The sequence below is a fragment of the Bacillus rossius genome, chromosome 15 (assembly GCF_032445375.1).
Source record: "Bacillus rossius redtenbacheri isolate Brsri chromosome 15, Brsri_v3, whole genome shotgun sequence".
Classification (NCBI taxonomy): Eukaryota; Metazoa; Arthropoda; class Insecta; order Phasmatodea; family Bacillidae; genus Bacillus; species Bacillus rossius.
Genome location: NC_086342.1, coordinates 18076942 through 18098440, shown reverse-complemented (window position 1 = coordinate 18098440; position 21499 = coordinate 18076942). Strand labels below are relative to the sequence as shown.

The 21499-nt window shown below is 36.0% G+C and overlaps 1 protein-coding gene across 1 annotated transcript; it reads left to right on the top strand.

Moving 5' to 3' along the window:
- Positions 1 to 1551: 1551 nt before the first annotated feature.
- Positions 1552 to 12115, top strand: LOC134539569 (ras-related protein Rab-31). The gene is made up of 5 exons (XM_063381722.1): positions 1552 to 1742; positions 5725 to 5852; positions 8643 to 8775; positions 9543 to 9698; positions 10911 to 12115. The coding sequence occupies exons 1-5, from the start codon at positions 1700 to 1702 to the stop codon at positions 11117 to 11119; spliced, it is 669 nt and encodes a 222-aa protein (XP_063237792.1). The 5' UTR covers positions 1552 to 1699; the 3' UTR covers positions 11120 to 12115.
- Positions 12116 to 21499: the final 9384 nt, after the last annotated feature.

The following is a 21499-nucleotide window of genomic DNA, read 5'->3' as shown; positions in this document are numbered from 1 at the left end:
CGAATAACGGAACTTTAGCAACTTTGGCGCGAGAGAACGCCGATACCTTCCCTCGTGCCAAGGTCAGACGCCAGTACCGAGTGACTCGCGGACCGGGGCGGACGTGTGTTCCACGGGGAGCCATCATCCTTTGTTCTCTACTGACCAGTATTTCTAGTAATTATAGTCATCAACCTAAACCTGTTTTATTCTTTTTACGTAAACTCCCTGTGCGTCCCCGGTTCTTTTACGGTGTAGGGCCGAACCCAGTCGCTTAACTTTAAACTCCCTGCACAAGCCATCACGTAGGGTAGTTCACCTTACAGCATGGGCCGACTCCCGCTATCAATGAACTTTTACTAAATGTCGATTGCACGGGCGCCGACGACAACTATGTGTAAAAAACTTTTCATCTAATTTAACTGCAGGCCGCGACTCACACAAGTTAACACGGACGCCGCCAAATTAGCAACTTTCGGGATTGACCATCTCCAATCAACTCCCCTCCCTAACCACGGCTGGCGTAAGGGCTTAAAACTAGGGACAGTATGTCAGAGCACTATTTTTTAATCAAGTGTATTTTTGTAGGGTAATTCCTTATGCACTGTGCAAGTTTAATGTAAGTGTAATTGCGACTGTAACTGTCCACCTGATTAAACGTCCACTCCGCACACTCCGTGTGCGACGTGTCATCGACTGAATAAATCTCGAGTTCGTGTTTGTTATTGTATTTAGTCTCCTTATCCCAGCTAGGAACCAGCGTATTATGCTGCACAGGGCCTGAGATGTGATACCAACTAGGGACCCCTCCAACCACGAACTTCGCCGATGGTCCTAGAGGGCCACGCAGGGGCAACGCACCCACGAAACCCAAATTTGGTTAGACGCCGAGCTAACCTGGCACCCTCCCGGAACACAATTTTAATAAGAGCCAGTTTCCCACTAGGATACACGCCCGGTCTCCAACACGAAATCCCGGACAGCAGCATTTTGAATATCAGTGTTAACCATACACTCAACTTGAGTTGTCCGTTCCCTATCCCATCTGACTCAGCTTTCTTCCTCCCCTTCAAATTCCTAAAAATTTTTATACCTTTACAATCAGTATTTAAAACCATCTGGTTCCTTTCACACCTTTACCATCCTCTCCTCTTACAAAAACAGATAGGTACTGCTCCTATAGCAAATTTGCTATAGGTTTGTAAAAACCAGGGTGGAGGATGCTGCGTTATTTACGAATTTGAATATATACGAGTTAATGCCAACATATGTGGTTCAGCCATATGGACGAAATCAACAAAACAGTAAGCTCTACGCATGCATGGATTTGGGGCAACAGATTGGCAATGGATAGGATACCCAAATCCGTTGCCTAAAAATAAGGGCTGGAGGTGTCCCATCTTGCACTGGTTAGGTTACAGATGTAGCATATTCCACACCTGAACCCTTATTTGTGTCTTGGAATACCAGCGTTAAAAGCTAATGTTAAAAAGTTGACTACTAGTAATTGTCCATTCCGTTTAGTAATTTGCGTTAGTGAGCTATGTGAGTATTGGAAGTTGGTCTGTCATGTAACATTAGAGTTGTTTTGATTATGTAGTGTAATGTTTGTGTTGTGTTGTTTTTGAATGAAAAGGGTTGGAAATTCCATTGATGAACACAGGAAAATACTTTCAAACAAATCCAACACATGTATTAATTTGATTTAACTTCATTAGAAATGAAAACCGTTGAAGCGAAAATTGTAGTGCTCGGTGCTCAAGGTACAATCAAATATCGACTGTCTAAATGATAAATTTGTGTGGTTAAACATCAAAGTTGTTATTTATAATTTTAATTTTCAATCGATTTTTATTCAGAATCTTTTTTTAACGTTCATATAAAGATAAGACAAGATAAATATGCATTTGTAATAATTGGCCTTTTGCCTGATGGTGAGGCCCCCAACCCTTTTCGCCCAATTTATGAAACCTCTTCCTCAAGTCCTTTCCTCTTCTCACATCCAGTATCCTCCCTTATCATATTCCACTCCCTCCCCGTCCTCACCAAGAATACTTGGTTTCATCTTTCCGTTCTTCTCCACTCTGAACCTTCCACCTATGATCCCTCCTCCCTCTGTACACCCCTTTGTTCAACCTATCTCTCAGCGTCCTTCACCCCCCTCGCCCCTTGCCACCCTAAAAAAACTTCACCAATATATCTATTTTCCTTCTTTGTAGTGTGTCCCACCCCATCTCCATCATCACCAATGGCTAATGTGTCTCACCCTTCGCCCCTTCCGTCCTTGTCCATGTATCCATCGCCCATATAGCCACTCTACGTTGCACCCTTTCCAGTTCCGTAATTTCTATCGCTAGGTATGTGTCTAAAAAAAAGCCTCACCAGCAGTGCCGTGCACAGCCTTAAAAAGTGGGGGGTGAGGTTATAAAATTTCGCCCCGCCCCCCCCCCCCCCCCCCATCAACCCCATCATTATTAGGCGATTGAAGGAAAAAATATCAATAATAGACAAAAAGTTTTATTTTTAATAGCAATACTTCAGTAATTTGACCATGTTGTTTGGTGTAAATTTTAAACATACACGTGTTGACAATTTTCCAATTTCTCTTATTGAAAAAGTAAGTTTTAAATATATTTTACAACGTTTAACCCTTTTTAAATAGTGTTAATAGTCTCAAAAGCAGAAATAGTATACTTTTAGCATATAATAATATTCTTCAAGAAAATAAATTTATTTTAAACAAATCCAACTTAACATTCTTCACTGTACTTATTTTAAAATCTTACAATGAAAATATTTTATGGATCATACCACAAAATAAGATATAAATAACAATTTCATTTTGCAGAAGAACTGTATACATAAACTGAGAAATTTTTTCCGTGAAGGCAAATTGCTCTATAACTGTATCAAAAGATAGGTTGTGAGCAATGTCACTTTCTATTGAGAGTATTGCCAGTCCAGATAACCGTTCTTGGGCAATGGTGGATCGCAAGTAGTTTTTGATGAGTTTCAGCTTGCTGAAACTTCTTTCGCATGAGGCTATTGAAACTGGAATAGTCAATAACAATTTATATGCCGTAAAGGATTCTGTGAAAGCTTCCTGCAAGTCATTGTTTACAATTATTTGAATTACATCTTTGGGTTTAGATTTTGGTGGAAGTTTGTCAGCCAGGATGTTTCTTAAAGAAAGAAGCTCGGAATAGAGGCCACTGTCCAAGTCCCGCTCGTAATGTCTCGTCAGCTGTTCACAGGATTTCTCTAAATCATTGCTACTTAGTTTGAGTCGGTAGGGATACATGAATGAAAACATGTTTGCTACGTCTCTAAGGCCTTCAAATCTTTCGGAAAGGCTTGCAATGATCCTGTCCAACATTCTGTTGTAGATATTAACTTCGAAAGCTTTATTCTTGTCTGTAATTGGCTCATCTTTAGTTAACTCATCCGAAAATGATACCTTTCTTCTTTGTCGTTTTTCGGAGAGTTGCACGGATACTCCCAATTTACTTGCAAGTTGTATGACTTTAGCCATGAAACTGCTGAACTCATTTGCTCTCATATTCTGTATATTCTTGGTCGAAGACTGGAGAAGATCAGCTGCAGTCAAAATATCACAATCTGCCTTTTGCAAGTATTTGCTTGTTATATTCAGCAACGTTAGGATGTTTTCCCATAAAACAAGCATCACAATGAAATCAAATTTTGATATATGACTCAAAAGACCATCACAGTCACATTTCTCACTGCCATATCTACTTTCTGACTTGATGCACTTGAGAACATCAATGATTTACCAGGGATTTTCGGAGATTGCGAATTGGAGCAAGTCGGCCTTCCCAACATGTGGTGCAGACTTGCGCTCTGTTGGAAGTGAGAGTTGCCAGTATGGTGAATTACGTATGTGACGACGTAGAGAGACGTAATTAATATTAGTATTTGTTCTGTTGAGATGAGGTGGTTGTTGACTTTTAGTGCTTACAATGATTACTTTATCAGTTATTACATTAAATGAAACAGTTATACAAAACTAATTAATTATCAAATTTATTATGAAAAGAAATGAAAAAGATAGCCGTATGTACATACCTCCTTAATTTTTCGCCTCCTGTAGAAAATTTCGCCCCCTCTGTCGATTTGTGTGGGGGGAGAAAACACCCCCCAACCCCCCCACTAAGCACGGCACTGCTCACCAGCCTACCTGTAGCCTACCTCTGTAGTGTTTCCCAACCCAGATCCTTGATCATAACTGTTCTTACCCTTCCATTCTCCCCCCCATACTCATCCATCTCCATTTCCATCACCAGATACAGGTCCCGAATTGCCTCCGGATACCCCGTAATTGGCCTGATTGTAATAGTCATAATAAAATCCTGAAAATACTTTGTTTTTAAACATTAGAGACGTTCCTGTATTTACCCTGAAAAAAACAGCGTTTCTGAATTCCTACTGTTTCTGAGAAATCACATTTTATAACTTTACATCACAATGTGTGCATTGACGTGACCGCCGCCATTTTTCGCTTTCCTGTGTGGGTCTGTGTGTGTAGTGATTTGGAGAACTCTAGTTAAATCGTGAGAATGGTTGATTATGTTAGGTTAGCTACCTTAAAATATCTTAGCAACATTGTGGACGGTTTGTTGGGTTAGTATAGCTACGTTAAAAATACTGTAAAATATTTGTAATGGTTGCTTAGGAATTAACAATTTAATACGACCTGCTTGACAATGTGGAGAGTATGCCTTTGCCTTAACCTTCCTTCCTGTTCCCTTCGATGTCTTGCCAATCAGCCCCATTCCCTCCTCCCCTCTGTACTTGTGTACCCCATCGCAGGTTGTTCCTAGGTTTTCCTTCAGGTTCTTGTAATCATCTGTCTCTTATATACCCTTCCCATTTACAGCAGTAGACTTACTTTAGTACTGTCCTCCTCCTCGTATACCTAGCCATCTTCATCTCTTCTTCAGAATTACTCCCATTTACTGTCTTGCATCATTCATCATTATCTCATAACTCCCGTGCGCTACCCCTTATGTCACTTCCCCCTCTTCCGATCCTTCCTTTCCCAGAATCACTTGCTGTTTCCTGTTTCCTACCCTCAAGGAAGTCTGCTGTTCAATTTACCACCCTGCTGTCTCTTGCCAACCTCTGCAACTTCTCCATCAGAATCCTGTGTGCTCTGTAATGCACCCTATGCTTTTTCACAAGCATTAAATATGGCAATTCCCCCTCCCCCCCCCCCCCCTTCCTCCATCTTAACCATCCTAACCAGTTCTCGATAGCCCAGCTACCTGTGTGTCACAAGAGAAACCACTCCTAAAACCAAGTTGCTCTCCATTTTCTCATCTATTTCGCCCGCCACGTGTTTGGCTACTAGTACCTTTCATCGCCCTTCTCACAATAGATGTCCAGTGCTACCAAGTACTACGGATTTTCCGTAATTTTTACGGATGCAAAAGAAGTCCAGTTACAGAATTGCGGAGTGTCATAGATTTATTATGAAAACATAGACACTTATTGTCAGATGTCAAATCATACAATAAATGTTACAATGATTTGGTGTCATAATGATAAATAATAGTTCAGCAACAGTGCAATTACTAAAGCTTTCAACATACTTAAATGAATATTGACTGGTTTCAACCAATCATAGTTTCCAGAATCCAGTCAGAATAAAAAAACATTGCTTTTTTTGGAAATTTCAATAATTTTTTAAAGCTTTTAAATTATTATTAATTTTTTTTGTTACAGGAGTTGGCAAGACCAGCATGGTTGTTCGTTACATTGGTAAAATGTTCAGCCATCACATCAGTCCTACAATAGGGGCATCATTTTTTACATGCAAGCTAAACGTGGAAAATACTCGAGTGAAACTACAGGTATGCTATTGTACCTTGTTTCAAAGATGATGAATCTGTGTACTTATTAGTTACTATAGTACTAATATTATTATTGTTGTTTTTTTAGTTTACATTATTAGTGCTTGCCAACTGACAAAATCTATGTAGTATTAATACATAATACCCTGAAATTACGTGATAGGTGGGCCCCAGCGATAGCGGTGTAAGTGGAATTCACATAAGTCAGCGTACAATTTTGCATATAAATACATACAAACAAAATATGTTTGGTTGGGACCGGAAACTAAAGAAAGCAATAATTTAGAAAAAAATGTGTAGTAAAATCTTGGATAATACAACAAATTTTATTATTAAGAATTGCAGAAACATAAACCAACGTTATCTTGATATGGAAGGCTTCATAAAATCTAAGTCTGACGGGTCAAAGATTTTTTCTTCTCTCGCAAAAATTCCTAATAGCAAGCTAACAATTGGGTGGACAGAGTAGAGAATCAAGAGTTGCGAGATGTTAAAACAGATGACGAACGAATCGATGAGAATATTTAAAAAAAAAATAAAATTGGTTGTCTGTAAAGTCGGTTTACGGACGATAGTTTAACGTGACGTCATAACAAAACATTGATGAAATGACTGCATACTTTTATGAATAAAATTGAATCATTTTTATTGAATTATCACTATTTTGTATGGATACATAGAAGGAGTGAAATGAAATCTACAATTTTATTGATAAATTTACTTTTATTTGCACTCATATACATGTTTGCTATTTAACTTCTTCCAATCTGTGTTATTCTGTTAAGGATAGGACGATGATAGGAAAAGTAGTAAACAAATGGGAGTGTTTCAAGTTTAATGTGCCTCAAAAAAGTCAAATCGACGGTTGTTCCAATCGAGTGGAAGAGAGATAGATGCGGCGCAAGCGTACAATGAGCGTAATGGGACAAAGCGTAACGGGAAATTGTGTGTAATGGGACAATGAGTCATCCTTTTACGTGCGTGCAGCCGGCGTTCATCGATTTATTAGACGTCACGTCAAAAACACAACTACGGATTTGTGGGTAGCATAAGTCGAGGTATTACTGTACGTTAAAAATTTTCAGGGTTTAAAAGACTTTCATAATGTACATTTAAAACCAATAAATCATGTTTTTGATCATGCAGAACCAACAAAGTATGTGGACAGTTTGTAACTAAACTAAACATCCATTACTGAGACACTGTAATTTATTGTGCAACAATAAAAAGTGAGGTTTGTCTGGAGTAAACATTGATGTTAGTTTTTAATTTGAAAGTTAATTTTCCTTTACCAAATGAGAGTCTAAATAATAAAAGATAGAACAATGCAAATTATCACGCAAAAAAAAAGACAATATAAAAAGACATCTAGGGTTTTGTCAATTTTTTTGTCTTGTCACTACTGCACCCTAACTGTATTCCATGTTTAAAATTCTTTATATTTTTGTGTGTTACTTTAAAAAGTTTTTTTTTTTTTTAAGGCTCTATAAAGCTTTGTAAATACCAATGTTATTTGAGAATACGTAATATTCTGTTCGTTTGAGTTATTGCTAGGCTTCTGTGAATCCTGTTTTTTTTTTGTTTACAGTCAAAGCTAATTTGGAATCAAATACATGGCCCTCAAAAGGGGGAGGGGGGAAGGGGGCGGGGGGGGCTGGTGGGACCCCTGGGTCCAGGGCCCGGACCTAGAGGGGACCCTGTGTTTATTTTTATCTCAGTGTGGGAAATAAATATACATACTCGCTGCGGTTATTTTAAAGTAAAATAATTTTATAAATAAAGCTTAGTTTGGACTTATCAAATAGTAACCATAATTTTACCCTGTATTTTCATGTTAAATAACATTTCTAAAAAGAGTGTAGGTAAGAAATAACCAAGCAATTATAATGTAGTACATGACTGTAAAATGGGTCGGGGGGGGGGGGGGGGGTGTTTTATCCTGGGTACACGGCCCGTAATCGAACATGGAGGCCATTATCAAATATCAGATTATTCATAAATACTGGATATTTTTTCAATCAAATTTCAACATAGAGTAAAATTTTTAAGTGTATTAAATCAGTTTTAATTATAATCACAGATCATTTGTCAGTTTTGAATTTTTTTTCACTTACTGTACTTATCTATTAATAACTAATAATTTAAAAAAATATATATTTTGATTAAAAATGAGGAATCTGATATAAAATTATTCATGAAGGTCAAATACTTTTCAAATACTTGCAGATCCCCACTTATTGCCAAGTTTTCCACATAGATGAAAATATAATTTTAGGGATAGGCCAATCAAATCCTCAAATACCATCAAATTCATAGTATTCGAGGGATTCAATATTTCAGGAAAAAGGATTTGAAGAAAAATATTACAGGAAATAAAATAAATTAACAAATCCAACACTGATAACCATTGAAGTTTACAAGGTCACTTTTTTCTTCATGCCTAGCATGTTACCATGCCCCAAGTAAATGCACTGTTAACATGTAATCACCTATATAAATAAAATTTCAATTTGTTTTTATTTTGGAAACTTAGTTTGGACAACAACCATTTAAAGGGTAGAATGTTTCTACACCATGGATAATATTTTTCATTTATTGTGCAGTATTTTATTTTTGACACTTGACACCTGGATTCGGATTTGAGGGGTTAATTCAAGGTAGGTACTGTGGGATTTAGGTCAAAGAAAACTGGGATTCGAAAACTGGGACCAATTTATTCATTCACGCGACTTGAGAGTCAACCTGTGGTAACGCAAAATAACTCGACAGCGCGCTGTGTCGTGTTGGCAGGTCTGGGACACTGCTGGCCAGGAGAGGTTTCGGTCCATGGCGCCCATGTACTACCGCAATGCGAACGCGGCCCTCCTCGTCTTCGACATCACACAGTACGACTCGTTCACGTCGGTGAAGAACTGGGTCAAAGGTAAGGTCTCGACCCATTGTTTTGTAGCATAATAAAATCAGTATTATGAATGTAGCACGTAAGACAGAGTCTTAAGAAATGACATTTGTATAAACTGCTTCCATAATAACTTTGAATAATTCTTTCAGGAAGTTTGATCTAAATTTTTAATATTGGACATAATGCCATTGCTAGTTTGCATATTCATCTTTCCTTGCCCATTCTTCGGGTTGTCTCTGTGATATGCAGAGTCAACGAGCAATGGAGTATGTCCAAAATAGTGATTTAAATGATTCCTTTTTATTGTGTGATTTTTACTGTATAGTACCAAAAAAAACATCAGTTTTTTTTAAATTTGGAATGGGCCAATCAGATCCTCAAATACCATCATGACCTTAGTATTCGAAGCATTTAACATTCAAGGATAAAAATTCTACGATAAATATAAGGGAAATAAAGTTAATTATAAAAAATTCAACACTGGTCAAATTTTTTTTTCCCCTTCATAACTAGCCAGTTACAATTCCCCAAGTTATTGTTCTCTTAACATGTAATATATAAATAAAATACAATCTGTATTGTTTGTGAAACAAACATTTAAGTGGTCGAATGTTTCAACGCCATGGTTATTATTTTATTTTTTTACCTTTGAGACTTACATTCAAATATATTCGAGGCACTCTTCGGGGGTTGAAATTCAAGATTTTGGATTCGAGAAATTTGGGATTCGACCCACCACTGTATTGTCATGCATGTGTTTATTCAGAGTCGTGTGTGGTACGTTGCAGAGCTGAAGCGTAACGTGGAAGAGCCAATGGTTCTGAACCTCGTGGGGAACAAGACGGACCTGGAGAGTGAACGACGGGTGCGGCGGGAGGAAGCGTGTTCCTACGCCAGCTCCATCGGGGCCAACTATTTCGAGTCTTCAGCTCTCCACGACGAAGGTAGTTATTTTGTGAGAAAATTACTGTGCAGTATTCGTGTTATCTAATTGACGATTGTAACGGTAGATGTAAGTTTTCCCTTCAATCGACGTGTTTGAGTAGTTATTTTATTTTATCCCTAAAGCTATTATTATATGCCATAACAGAGTAAGTATAATATTATCGGTAGTTTGCCTTTTATGGGGTACAGTTGTTGTGGGGGATTAGCCTAAGCTAACCGGCAACATTGAACTAAGGAAAAAGGAGGTGACAGAGAGGCAGGTGATACTAAGTCACTTCCCAAAAAGCTACATTTATTATGGAAACGGGAGCAGGCACAAACACTTAACATATTCATTACTGACTCCTACAAAATACTATCGAGTCTCTATTACTTAACCTAATACGTCACTGTTCATTGTCCTCATGAGGTATCATTCCCGGTATTCGATTCATTGTCACTGTTTCCAGGGGGGCAGGGAGACCAGCGAACACCGTCCCAGTTCATTAAGCGCGCATATAGTTTTAGGCGTCAAAACACAACGGTGGACACGGGCCGATTCTGCCCCCAGACTTTCCAGTACTTGCCTTTATAATCGCAGCCGTCGGAGTCCGTGGTAAACAGGATACCACTCGTGTGCTAGCTGTAGATACCGAAAATGGGCTCTACCACCAGCGGCGACGAAGTCCTGTAGCGACCGCTGGGCCGCTCGACATGGTAGAAGACTCAGGTGTGCAGTCCGGCTATAAGCTCGCGAGCCGGCGCGTGCGCGGGCTAATACACCCGGCAGCCGAATGACGTCACGTGTTACGTAACCGCGGCAGTCGACTGACGTACTGCGGTACCACTTACACTAGACGCACGAGGTTCGGACGTCCCGGTCGCAACACAGTTTCTAGAAGTTTTGCATAAATTGCCTTGTTCAACTTACTGATATTTTGTTGGGTATATATATTTAATAAATCAGACTAATTTTTTTTATAGAAATATTCAGTATCTTTTTAAATGTACATAATAATATACGTAGTTTTATTTTTAAATTGTTTGAAATTTATTTGTGGCTGACAAACGCAGACTTCGTGCTATTACACAACAATATTTGAGAACAATCGGTGATGGTAGGGTTTTCAACACACATTGTCATTGCGGTAGAGTACACAAGGGACAGGTAGTGTACGCGACACCACGCACAGGAATCCCTGCAGACTCCGAAAAGCGGTGTGTGTCGGCAGGCATCGAAGACGTGTTCCTGAACACCGCCATCGGGCTGATCCGCATGAGCCAGGACTCTGTCGGCTCGTCGCTGCGGGTGTACGACTCGGCGGACGGCTGCAGCCCCGCGGCCGTCGCGAGGCTCGGCGACAGGGGCAGCGGCGGCGGGGTCGAGGAGACGCCCGGGTTCGCCCAGGGAGAGTCCGAGAAGCCGTCCATGTGCTGCTAGCGACCGGCGGACGACCTTCGCGCATACCTCGTCGCCCGGCAGCGGAGCTGGAGCGGTCCCGTCGCACCTTTGAACATATATACCGTATAGAAGTCGCGAGTGGGTAGGATTTACTCTACGTTTTTCAGGAGCGGAATGATGAGCAGCTTGGGAACTTCACCGCTGCAGGGGCGCTGCCGTAACGCCCTGTATCGTCTCAGGTTGTTATTTACACGTTAGAGCACAGCACCGTCGCCCATTGTCATTCCCCCCTCCCCCCCCCCGGCCCATCATTCACTGCAGCTCAAGGTCGTTCAAAGAGAGTGGGAAGGGGTGCTTGAAGAGTTCGACACTTGCCCGCTAGGGACCACCACAAGTCGATGCCCTAGAGATGGTGGAGATTGCGGCGGTTGAATTAACCAACTACCTCAAAACCGTATTAGAAATTTTAACCTGGGCTGGCGACTTCTATACGGTATATATATTCAAAGGTCGCACTGTCGAACTTTATCTCCATCTTTATTAAGCATTACAGTACGAAGATTAAGATGTGACAAAATATTGCTTCCACGCCCCTTCAGTCAAGGTTCAAAAACAACATAACCTCAGATGTGTTGAAACCTGTCATGAGTATTTTATGTAGCTGAGTTATTCAAATTTTAATTTTTCAAATGATGATAATAATGCATTGTTGTGCATGATAAAAATTTTTTTTAAAAATGTCAATATTTAAAAGATAAAAAAAAATACTATTGCATTATGGTATTACCCATTTACTCACAAAAGGGTCGTCCCTGCATATGGATCACACCCTTAATTTTGGGGGAAAAAATTTAATATTTTCATAGTAAGGGTCACCCTCGAATATTTGTCGTGCCATCTCCAGTAGAATACAAATGAAGTCTTTATGGTCCGTGTCTCAATTATTGCCAGTAAGAAACAGGGCACTGATGTCCTTCGTCTTTCCCCGTATCATCCTTTATGGCCCTTCCTCCCCTCTCATCCATCGCCGTAGCACTATCAAACAAAAAATACAAAGGAAAAAAAAATACTTTTTGTACCCATGTCCCCCCTCCTCCCCCTTTATTTTTTTTACCCATCCCCATCCCAAAGATGGAAATACAGTGAAACCTCATTAATACAAACCTGAAGGGGAGTAAAATATTTCAGTTTGTAATAACGAGGTTCATATTAATGAGGTTCTTGAGCCAATAGGTAGAATAAGAACTCGATAAGAAATATTGAATTCCTACATGTCAGAGCACTAAAAATGTGGAATATTATTATTGTAATAGAAGCCAGATATTGACATGCACACTAACAAAATACACTTAGAAGCAATTTTAATAGTTTTAATAAAATATACTATAACAGACTGATAATTAGTATACATATACGTATGTATGTATTCTTATTTAATTTGCTTCCAAAGTTTTGACAAAAATGATTAACATTTACCGTACAGTTAATTGCTGTTGAGTGTATAGCAATTCTTATGCAAAGTATGCAAGATATATTTACATAGGTTTAAAAAAATCATTAATTTTTTTCTGGACACACTTATCTCTGTAAATATCATTTACAGCAGAACATATCTTCTCAAATCCTGCAATCAAGTCAATTGGCACATCACTTGCAGCAAGTACATTTTCCAGTGTACGCAAAGCACTGATTGTGTCACTTTTGCTTGGAAGTTTATGCACTACCTCACCATTGTCGTCATCACCATCATTATCCTGACTTGTACCACCCTCACAAAGTGACTGTACAGCGTCAGCCGTTGGTGTTTCCTGTAATCCTCGTGAACCAACAAGATCTTCTGCAGTTAATCTTGCACTGGTGTACACACTGTCATCAATATGAACAAACTCATTGAAGTCATTATCAACTTGCACATGTTCTTTTAACTCTTGCCAATCCTCTAAAGGTTGATCACAGTCAGGTTCTTCAACAGTTTGCTGGCCAAAACCACTTTTTGCAAAGCAATGCACAATTGTCTTTTGGCTGATGCTGTCCCACGACATGGCTATACTGCGGATAGCATCCAAAACTGACCATCTAGGAAGCTCAGTCTTTCCTTTTTCACACTGCCTGATAAGGTATTTCACCAAGCGCTGTCTGTAGTTTCTTTTCAAGCACTGTATTATACCTTGGTCGAGTGGTTGTGTCACACTTGTTGTATTTGGTAGCAAGAAGAGTAAGGTAATGTTTTCCAACTTCATACCATGAGCAGTATGTGCAGCACAGTTGTCCAACAATAACAAAATTTTGCGATTTAGAGTCGCCATTTTCCTGTCCAATTTTAACAACCACAACTGGAAAATTTTTGTGGTGACCCAAGCCTTACTGTTTGCCTCGTAATCTACTGGCAGGTTTTTTGCTGCAACATCTTTGAAACATCTTGGCTTGGCAGACTTGCCAATAACCAAGGGTCGAAGTTTAGTACTGCCATCTTGATTACAACATAGTAGAACTGTAAGACGAACTTTACTGTGTTTACCGCCATGGCAGTTTTCACCTTTTACGGTTAGAGTTTTATTGGGCAACAGATTGTAAAAAAGCCCTGTTTCATCCATATTAAACACATCTTGTGGTGCAAATTTACTTACGATGGACTGTACTGACTGAAGCCAGTCACTCGTTGCTGTTTGGTCGACAGCTGCAGATTCGCCACAAATGGATTTTGTGGCCAAATTATGCCTATCTTTGAAGCGTTGAAGCCATCCGTTGCTGCAATGGAAATCGTCAATTCTGAGTTGCAGTGCCAGCTGATCAGCCTTTTCTTGGATAATAGGCCCGGAAATTGGAACTCTGGCGGCGCGCATTTGATGAAACCACTCCAGCAGTTTGGCCTCTAATTCGGAATGTTTACCGACGCGCATCCTTTTCTTAGTTTGATTACTACCTTTCCTGACCGCTTCTTCTATTTTATCTGCTTGCTTTAGAATTGTACTTAAGGTTGATTTTGATATACCAAACTCTTCAGAAAGTTCTGTTTTCGTTTTTTCACCCTGACGAACTGAATTTATTATCTTAATTTTCGTCTTCAATGCAATTTCCTTGCGTTTACGTTTTGCCTCCATTTTTATGTGTGTACGTACAAATTCTAAAGTTTAATAAAATTCTCACGAGATAATTCACTTAAACTTTCATTACAACGTACACAAATATTAAACACGTTAGGCGTAACATATATTTTGTTTTTATTGGTCCGGCACAGATTCATGTATACAAAGGAAGTACAAAATCGAACGTAAATACCATCCCACGTGAAGTTCGATATATCGAATATTGTACAAACGCGAGTGATTTCTGAACATATCGAACACACGAACGAGTGATTTTGAAAACATAGAGTTAAAAACACACTTCGGACACTCAGGCGGGGCCGTATCTTTGTGGTAATCTTTGGTTCGTATTAAACGGTAAACATGACTGTTTGTTTATACGGACGGGAATTGTTATTGTTCGCTATACATAATAACGAGAATTTCGTATTAACCAAACAAATCTTCATTGTGTTTAATGGGCATATTTCACGGGGAAATAGTAATAGGTAATATTAACGAGTCATTCGTAATAAGCGGGATAATATTAACGAGGTTTCACTGTAGTGTGCTGTCTTTTCTTTGTCAATTTTTTGTCAGTTTCATTCAATGAAAACACACACACCCTTTACAGCAGTTTTGTCATGAACGAAACGTTGCAATAGAAAGCGTAGGGAATCTCACACAAAAACAATGTTTACGCACAGTTGCATCACACAAACCTGTCGAGATAGAAACGTGATGGTCGGGTACGGTGCCAGTTCGCAGACATTTACAACGATGAGAGAGGGAGGGGAGAACCATAAACACTGCTGCATGGCCACACGCATGCACACACACACATGCATGTACGCATGCATGTACGCATGCATGCACCACCCTCAGGGTCTCCACAGTTAGTACTTTCGTACTAGATCTAGTACTTTTATAAGTTTTTTAGTGGTCAAGTACAGATCTAGTACTTTTTTCTTTAATATAATACTATTACAGTAACTCCGATATGTTTTATTATTAAGCGTAATTATTTTTAAAAACAATGGAATGTATGTGTGTGTTTGGTGTGATATATTTAAGTTAGAGCATTGCAATGTCATAATAACTTCCTAAATTGTTAAAACCATAACAAATTATAATTTAGTTCTTTTTTTTTCTTTCAAATCTAGTACTTTTTTCTCGCCTAAGTTGGTGCGAAATATTTTTTTCCTTGTGGACACCGTCCCACCCTCTCTTGCTGGTTTATTTTTGAGATTCTCCCTCTTGCAAAACCACTTAACCGGCGGCCGGGAAGCCGTCCAACAGGCAGCAGACGTAGCCTAACAGTACAGTTCATGATGCCTTACACTCACTGCTGAGCTATTTTACCCGAGTCATATTTATTAAAAACAAACAGAGGCTAGCTGTCTAAGCATATAGTCAACAGCAACAGTGCAATATTAATTTTTTTATTACGCATAAATGGGTAAATATGGTAACTGTCTTTGATTTTCAAATCTTTTTGGGACATTTTTGTACAATTTAATCCGTAAAATTAATGTTGTGGACAACTTTTACACGAATGTATACATATTTAGTTTTTTGGCCAGAATTTTAACCATCTGTGATGTGTTTATTGACATTTTAAAAAGTTGTGGTGTTCCAGATATCCACAATTTCCATTTTACAACCTGTCCCATGCAACTGAAAGTCTGACGGAAACAAATACCAATAAGAGTTCTAAAGCAAGCGTGGTTGCACTAGTGTCGCTATAACCGACTTAATATAGCTAATTATATTTAAAGTTAAAATAAAAGATTTTTTTTTAAAGATAAAGTTTGACAGTGTGACAAAGTGCACTCTACCTTGCCTCGTTTTCCTGAAAAGTTTTGTCAAATAACAATTCGCCTTTTCTTAAATTTTATATTGATTATATCTAAGTATGTATAGATGTTATGAAGATAATGTACCTTCAAACTGTTTTTTATATTATGTAGGTTATTGGAGGTTTTCATGGTTTTTGAAAACAAAGAATTTTAATGTTTAAATTACTTTAAGTGTTAAGCTGCAGAGTTTATTTAGCAAATAAATTTTAAATAATTATTAAAGTATTGTGTGATTTTTCTTGTAATGAGGAAAATGTGTAATTTTATAATTTAGTTCAGAATCACCAATAGAAACCCTCTTTGCGGCAATTGAAAAAAAAAATTAATGCTCCACAAAAAAATGTTTACTGCAAGTCTAGAATGTTTGCACTTTCAGATAGAACATGGAACATGGAAAATAATTTGTTTTGATTAAAATGATTTAAAATGGTATCATAGTAAAAACAGTTGATAAAGAGTTCAAATTGCATTCAAACTTTACACACACATGAAAGAAGCTCTATAAAACCTCTGTTACAGAAAAATATTTCATTGAATAGTTACTACGTGTATATATTTTGAAGTTCAGTAATTAATTATTTAATAATTATGATGTGTGTTTCTTTTGGTTTGGTTCAAAAGCTAACAAATAATTTGGAATCTTCATTTTACTTCATAAATCATTGAGTAAAACATGAAATACTTATAGTTGGATTTTACGGAACTACATTCAGTGTGTCATGCAAATGTTTAAAGTGTATTTTAAATAATGTATTTAATTTTTCATCTGATGAATACATGGGTTGATTGTTTTTATTTGCTCCAATTTGCAAAGTTTTCCCATTTAATATTGTAATATAATAATTGAAAGTCAAATATTTTGTTTAGGTTATTATTAACTACGTAGTTATTTGAATAATTATAATCTGCTAAACCATTGCAATTTAGTAACCTACGTATTCAATAAAAAATTTTGGTGAAAGCTTGAAATGTTACTTAGCACGAAGTACTACTTTATATTAAGAGAATTTCAACGTAATATACTTAATAATACTATTAAAGTGTTTCGACAAAAGCTGTATTGTATGGTGTACAATAGGCATGTGTGAATGGTAAATTTTCATTGCTAATCTAAGTTAAAAGTGAATAATTATTTGTGTGAAGTTGAATGGAATGCAAATAATGACTTTTCACAAGCAAAATAAAAATTCTTAATTTTTTTAAATCTTAACTCACTACCCCCATGAATAAAATATGTAAGTGCTCCACAAAAAAAAATACAGCTTTAATATCAGTTCTCTTTAATATTTTGAAACATTCAAAATATTTAAAAAAAATCCCTATATGAAGAATAAAATTTTAAAATTATAATAGTTTTATAATTTGATTGGATGGCTAGGTTATGTTAGCTACATATAAAATAAGGCCCTCCTGTTGAACTGCGTGAACCATTGGTTAGGTTATCTTAGCTATAATTTAAACACATTTAATTGGTGTTAATTGTTGGTTAGGTTTTGCAGCATTTAAAATACTTATTTGTAGTTTTCAGTATTGTTAATTTTTTGGATGAGCACCTACTCTAATAGGAAAATACATAGCAAAATACCAAACTGGAACAATAATTATTTATTCCACAGATGATTTAAATCTAATATTCGGTATTTCCTATTTTCTAATACAAATCAAGTATACTCCCAAACCAATTAAAAACTAGCAATAATTGTGAAACCTGTTTTGGGGGAATTCTCTTATTGTATGATGATTGATAGTAAAATTCTCAAAATTTTTTATCTAGACAATACAAATATATTACACACATTAACATTATTTTGTGGCAAATTACATCATAAAGCTTCAAAGATCCCCACAGAACCGCTGTTACGAACGCCACGACAAAAAGCTTATTTTAAAAAGGCCAACATAAAACGTTATTACGTTGAAGGCATAAAAACTTACAAAAAGTGTACATTCCACAAGTGATCGCAACATGACATAATTGATTGCATTTTACTTTCATTTTTTTTTTTTTTACCCCTTTGGAGGTTGCATTTTATTCAGAGAACAGATATTGCAGTGTACACTACCTATAAATTACCTATTAAAACAGTACAATAAAATTGTAGTTACATAACCTACTTACCACTCAGGCATTTGAATGATTGTTTGCATCTATCACATTGTGTGGAACAATTGCCAACGTCTGTAAAAAAAATTCCATTATTGCACTTTTTTTATGGTACTTCTTTCACTTGTGATGATCCCTGTGCACCTTTATCCATTTGTAATCTCATTAGACAAAATTAAAAAAACCCACAGCAGGCAATACAATGCTGCAAATAAGTTAGGTATTTAACACTTTAGATTAATTGATTACGGTGTCATGCTCTTTCGAGATGTCGGTCTTCCGAAGTTAACAAAAATAAATTCCATGAAGGCTTGAATTATATAAAGCTTTTCTTAATGCGAATAGTCTATATCGTTTTGAAGTGTTATGGACGATTAAAAAAACTGAATTTGATTGTTCTATCGAAGCTTTGCACATGCTTAGTGTACAATGTATATTTTTAATTTTGAGCATCATTTGAATTTTATTTTCTATCACCTGACTTTTAAAAGAATCTTTTGATAGACTTATTTCAGCACTTTGAGCTGATAACCATTTTTACATACACATACATACATAGGCTACATTGATAAAAAAAATTGGTAAAGAAACTTAATAGTACAAATTATAAGCGGCTTACCTACTTACATGTTTCTCCGTGTCAAGAGATCAGGAAGAAAAATTGTTTTTTAAAATTGTAAGCATGAAACTTGCCCAAAACACTGAAAAATAATGTATATGTTTATTAATTAATTAATAGGTACCTCAAAAGTCAATCTTTATGTCTTCCAGAAGTATGTTCCTTTGACTATCCATACTACACCTACTAGTAATTCTGTTGTCGTAAAGATTAGATACTTTATAGTAATATATACCACATTTTCAGTGTATTTCAGATTTACAAGTTTTTACTGTGCAAAAAACATAGTTGAAAGCATTTTTGGCTTGTAAAACTTTGTGATGACGACATGGAATTCCTGTGTTAGTGATAGTAATTGGATGAATTTGTATGACAAAAGAGAGTGTGTGCTTGATTATATATTTCATTAATTGAAGTATGGATAGCAATATTATAGTTCCTGTTGTGGGGCTGTAAATTTTATGTCCAATAATTTTTTTCTTATTTTCACTAAATTATAAAATTCAGGTAAGCTAGTTACATTTTAATTCTCTGCTTGATGATTTTGTTAAATTTCAATATTATGACTATCCTCGAGATATTGAGTTTTTTTTTTTTTGGAAACATTACCAATCTATGATATTATGTGCATTATATGTATTTCAAAGGTGTCATTTTATGTTTGTAGTGTAAAGTGGTAAGTAGTATATGTGTGCATTTTGTGTGATATATGTACAAAGAAAGATAAATGTGGTAATGAGGAAAAGCTGTAAATTTATGTAGTTAGAATCTGTACCCGTGTTATTAAGTTGTTAAAGCCTAGACCAACTACCCAATTGGTAGAACACCCTAGGAATAACAATTATGTATATGGTGAATTGCGATAAAACCGAAATAATACAGAGAAATGTCAATGCATTATATAACACCGAAATGCAACTAAATTCATAAATAAACTGTATTATTAATCAAAATTTAACTCAAATCACAAAAACTAAATTTTTGTTATAATATATTCAATTTACTTAATTTATTTTGCAAAAAAAATTTTTACCAAAAGGTATGTAGCAAATAGATTGGAAATTTTTTTTATCTTGCAATTGTTATTAGTAACTCATTTTCAAATTATGGTATTGGTACATTTGTCAAACACACAAATACATACTGGCAAATTAATTTTTATTGTTCCAAGTAGTGAAACATGCTTCTTAAAAATTAGTATATAGTAAATGTGCAATATATTATGGCCAAAATCATGTGTCATTTTTGTTTGTTAATATGCTATATTTAAGAATCAATAGAATTCTAAATATAATATAACCATTAACACCAAAATCTCCTGTTTTAAAAACAAAATTGACCTAACAATAAAAGCATATAATCTTGTCCCCTATTGTATGTTGTCCCCTATTGTATGAGTCGCTAGCATGTAAATGTTTCTAAATTGAAACAGGATATGATTTTTCTTCAGTTTGTAATGCTAGCAGAAGTTAATGTTTTGAATAATCTTTAAAGGAAATTTAATAGTTCATATATGATACACTGTTTAAAATTTATTAAGGTAAATTTTTCCCAGTAATTATCTTTTTTGTATATTCAACCAGGTCAGTTTCTCATCTGAAAATCATTTATAATTAGTATTATTTGTGTTTTGGCTTATTAATTTTAGGTTAATGAATTTTAGCTATAGCATTTAAAATGTGCATTTTTTTTTTGTTACTTTCCAATATTTTTTTGTTTATAGACTTAATGATGTTGTCAGTTATGCATTGATGATAAATATATGTATGTGAAATCTGTGATCATTAATTTACCGTGAGCTACTTTTAATATTATGTTAAAGTGTGTGTAATTATTTTAAAAACGAAAAGTGATTTTTTTATGTTGTATTAAGTATTTTGATTTCTCGTGTTTTGGCCTCAAGGCAATATTAGCGCAGGATAAGATATATTTAAGGAATGTAAATCGTAGTGTTACTTTTGTATTCGGATTAATAGTTTTTTAGTGTTGTGTTTGTGATTTCAGGCAGCTGAGGGGATTGAAAGATTGTTGGAGACTTAGTTTTTTTTATATTAGAGCACATAAAGCATAGTACACATTGATGTGTTCATAGAACCTCCTATGCCGTCCAGTTTATATATAAAAATAAATCTTAATGTTGTATTGTGGAAGATCTAAATATATTTCTAATATTTTAGATATGGTGATAAGTATATTTTTCTGTAGGAAGAATAAATTAAGGATACATAAATTAAAATGTTAGACAAACTTCCAAAGTTAACTTGAATTTTTTTTATATGGATTAGTTTATATCTATTTTGTAATTTTCCATCACCCTAAATTTTCTAATTATGCTGCACCTATAAATGCTCATATGTTCATTTACTTATAGAATACTTTGTAATAAGACAAACACTCTTAATTTCTAGAATTCATCAGTAATTTTTTGAACCTTTATGAGGAAAATTGTAGTTTTAAAATTGAACCATAGCAGGGTTCCTGCAGGCAGGAAAAATCTGGAAAGCAGGGAAAATTCAGGGAATTTAAAAGATCCCTCAAAACCTGGAAAAAACATAGAAATTATTGACAAAATGTTAGTTACTATCTGGATTAGTAATTTTTAATACTAACCAATTTTTTAATAATAATTAAATTATTTTATTTTCATTACTAAATAAATGTAAGTGAAAACAGCAATAAATAATCTATGTATAAATTTAATGATTTGAACCATGTATTGTCAATCACCTGGTCACAATGAATTACTAGGGACAAGATTATATAGTGAATGGC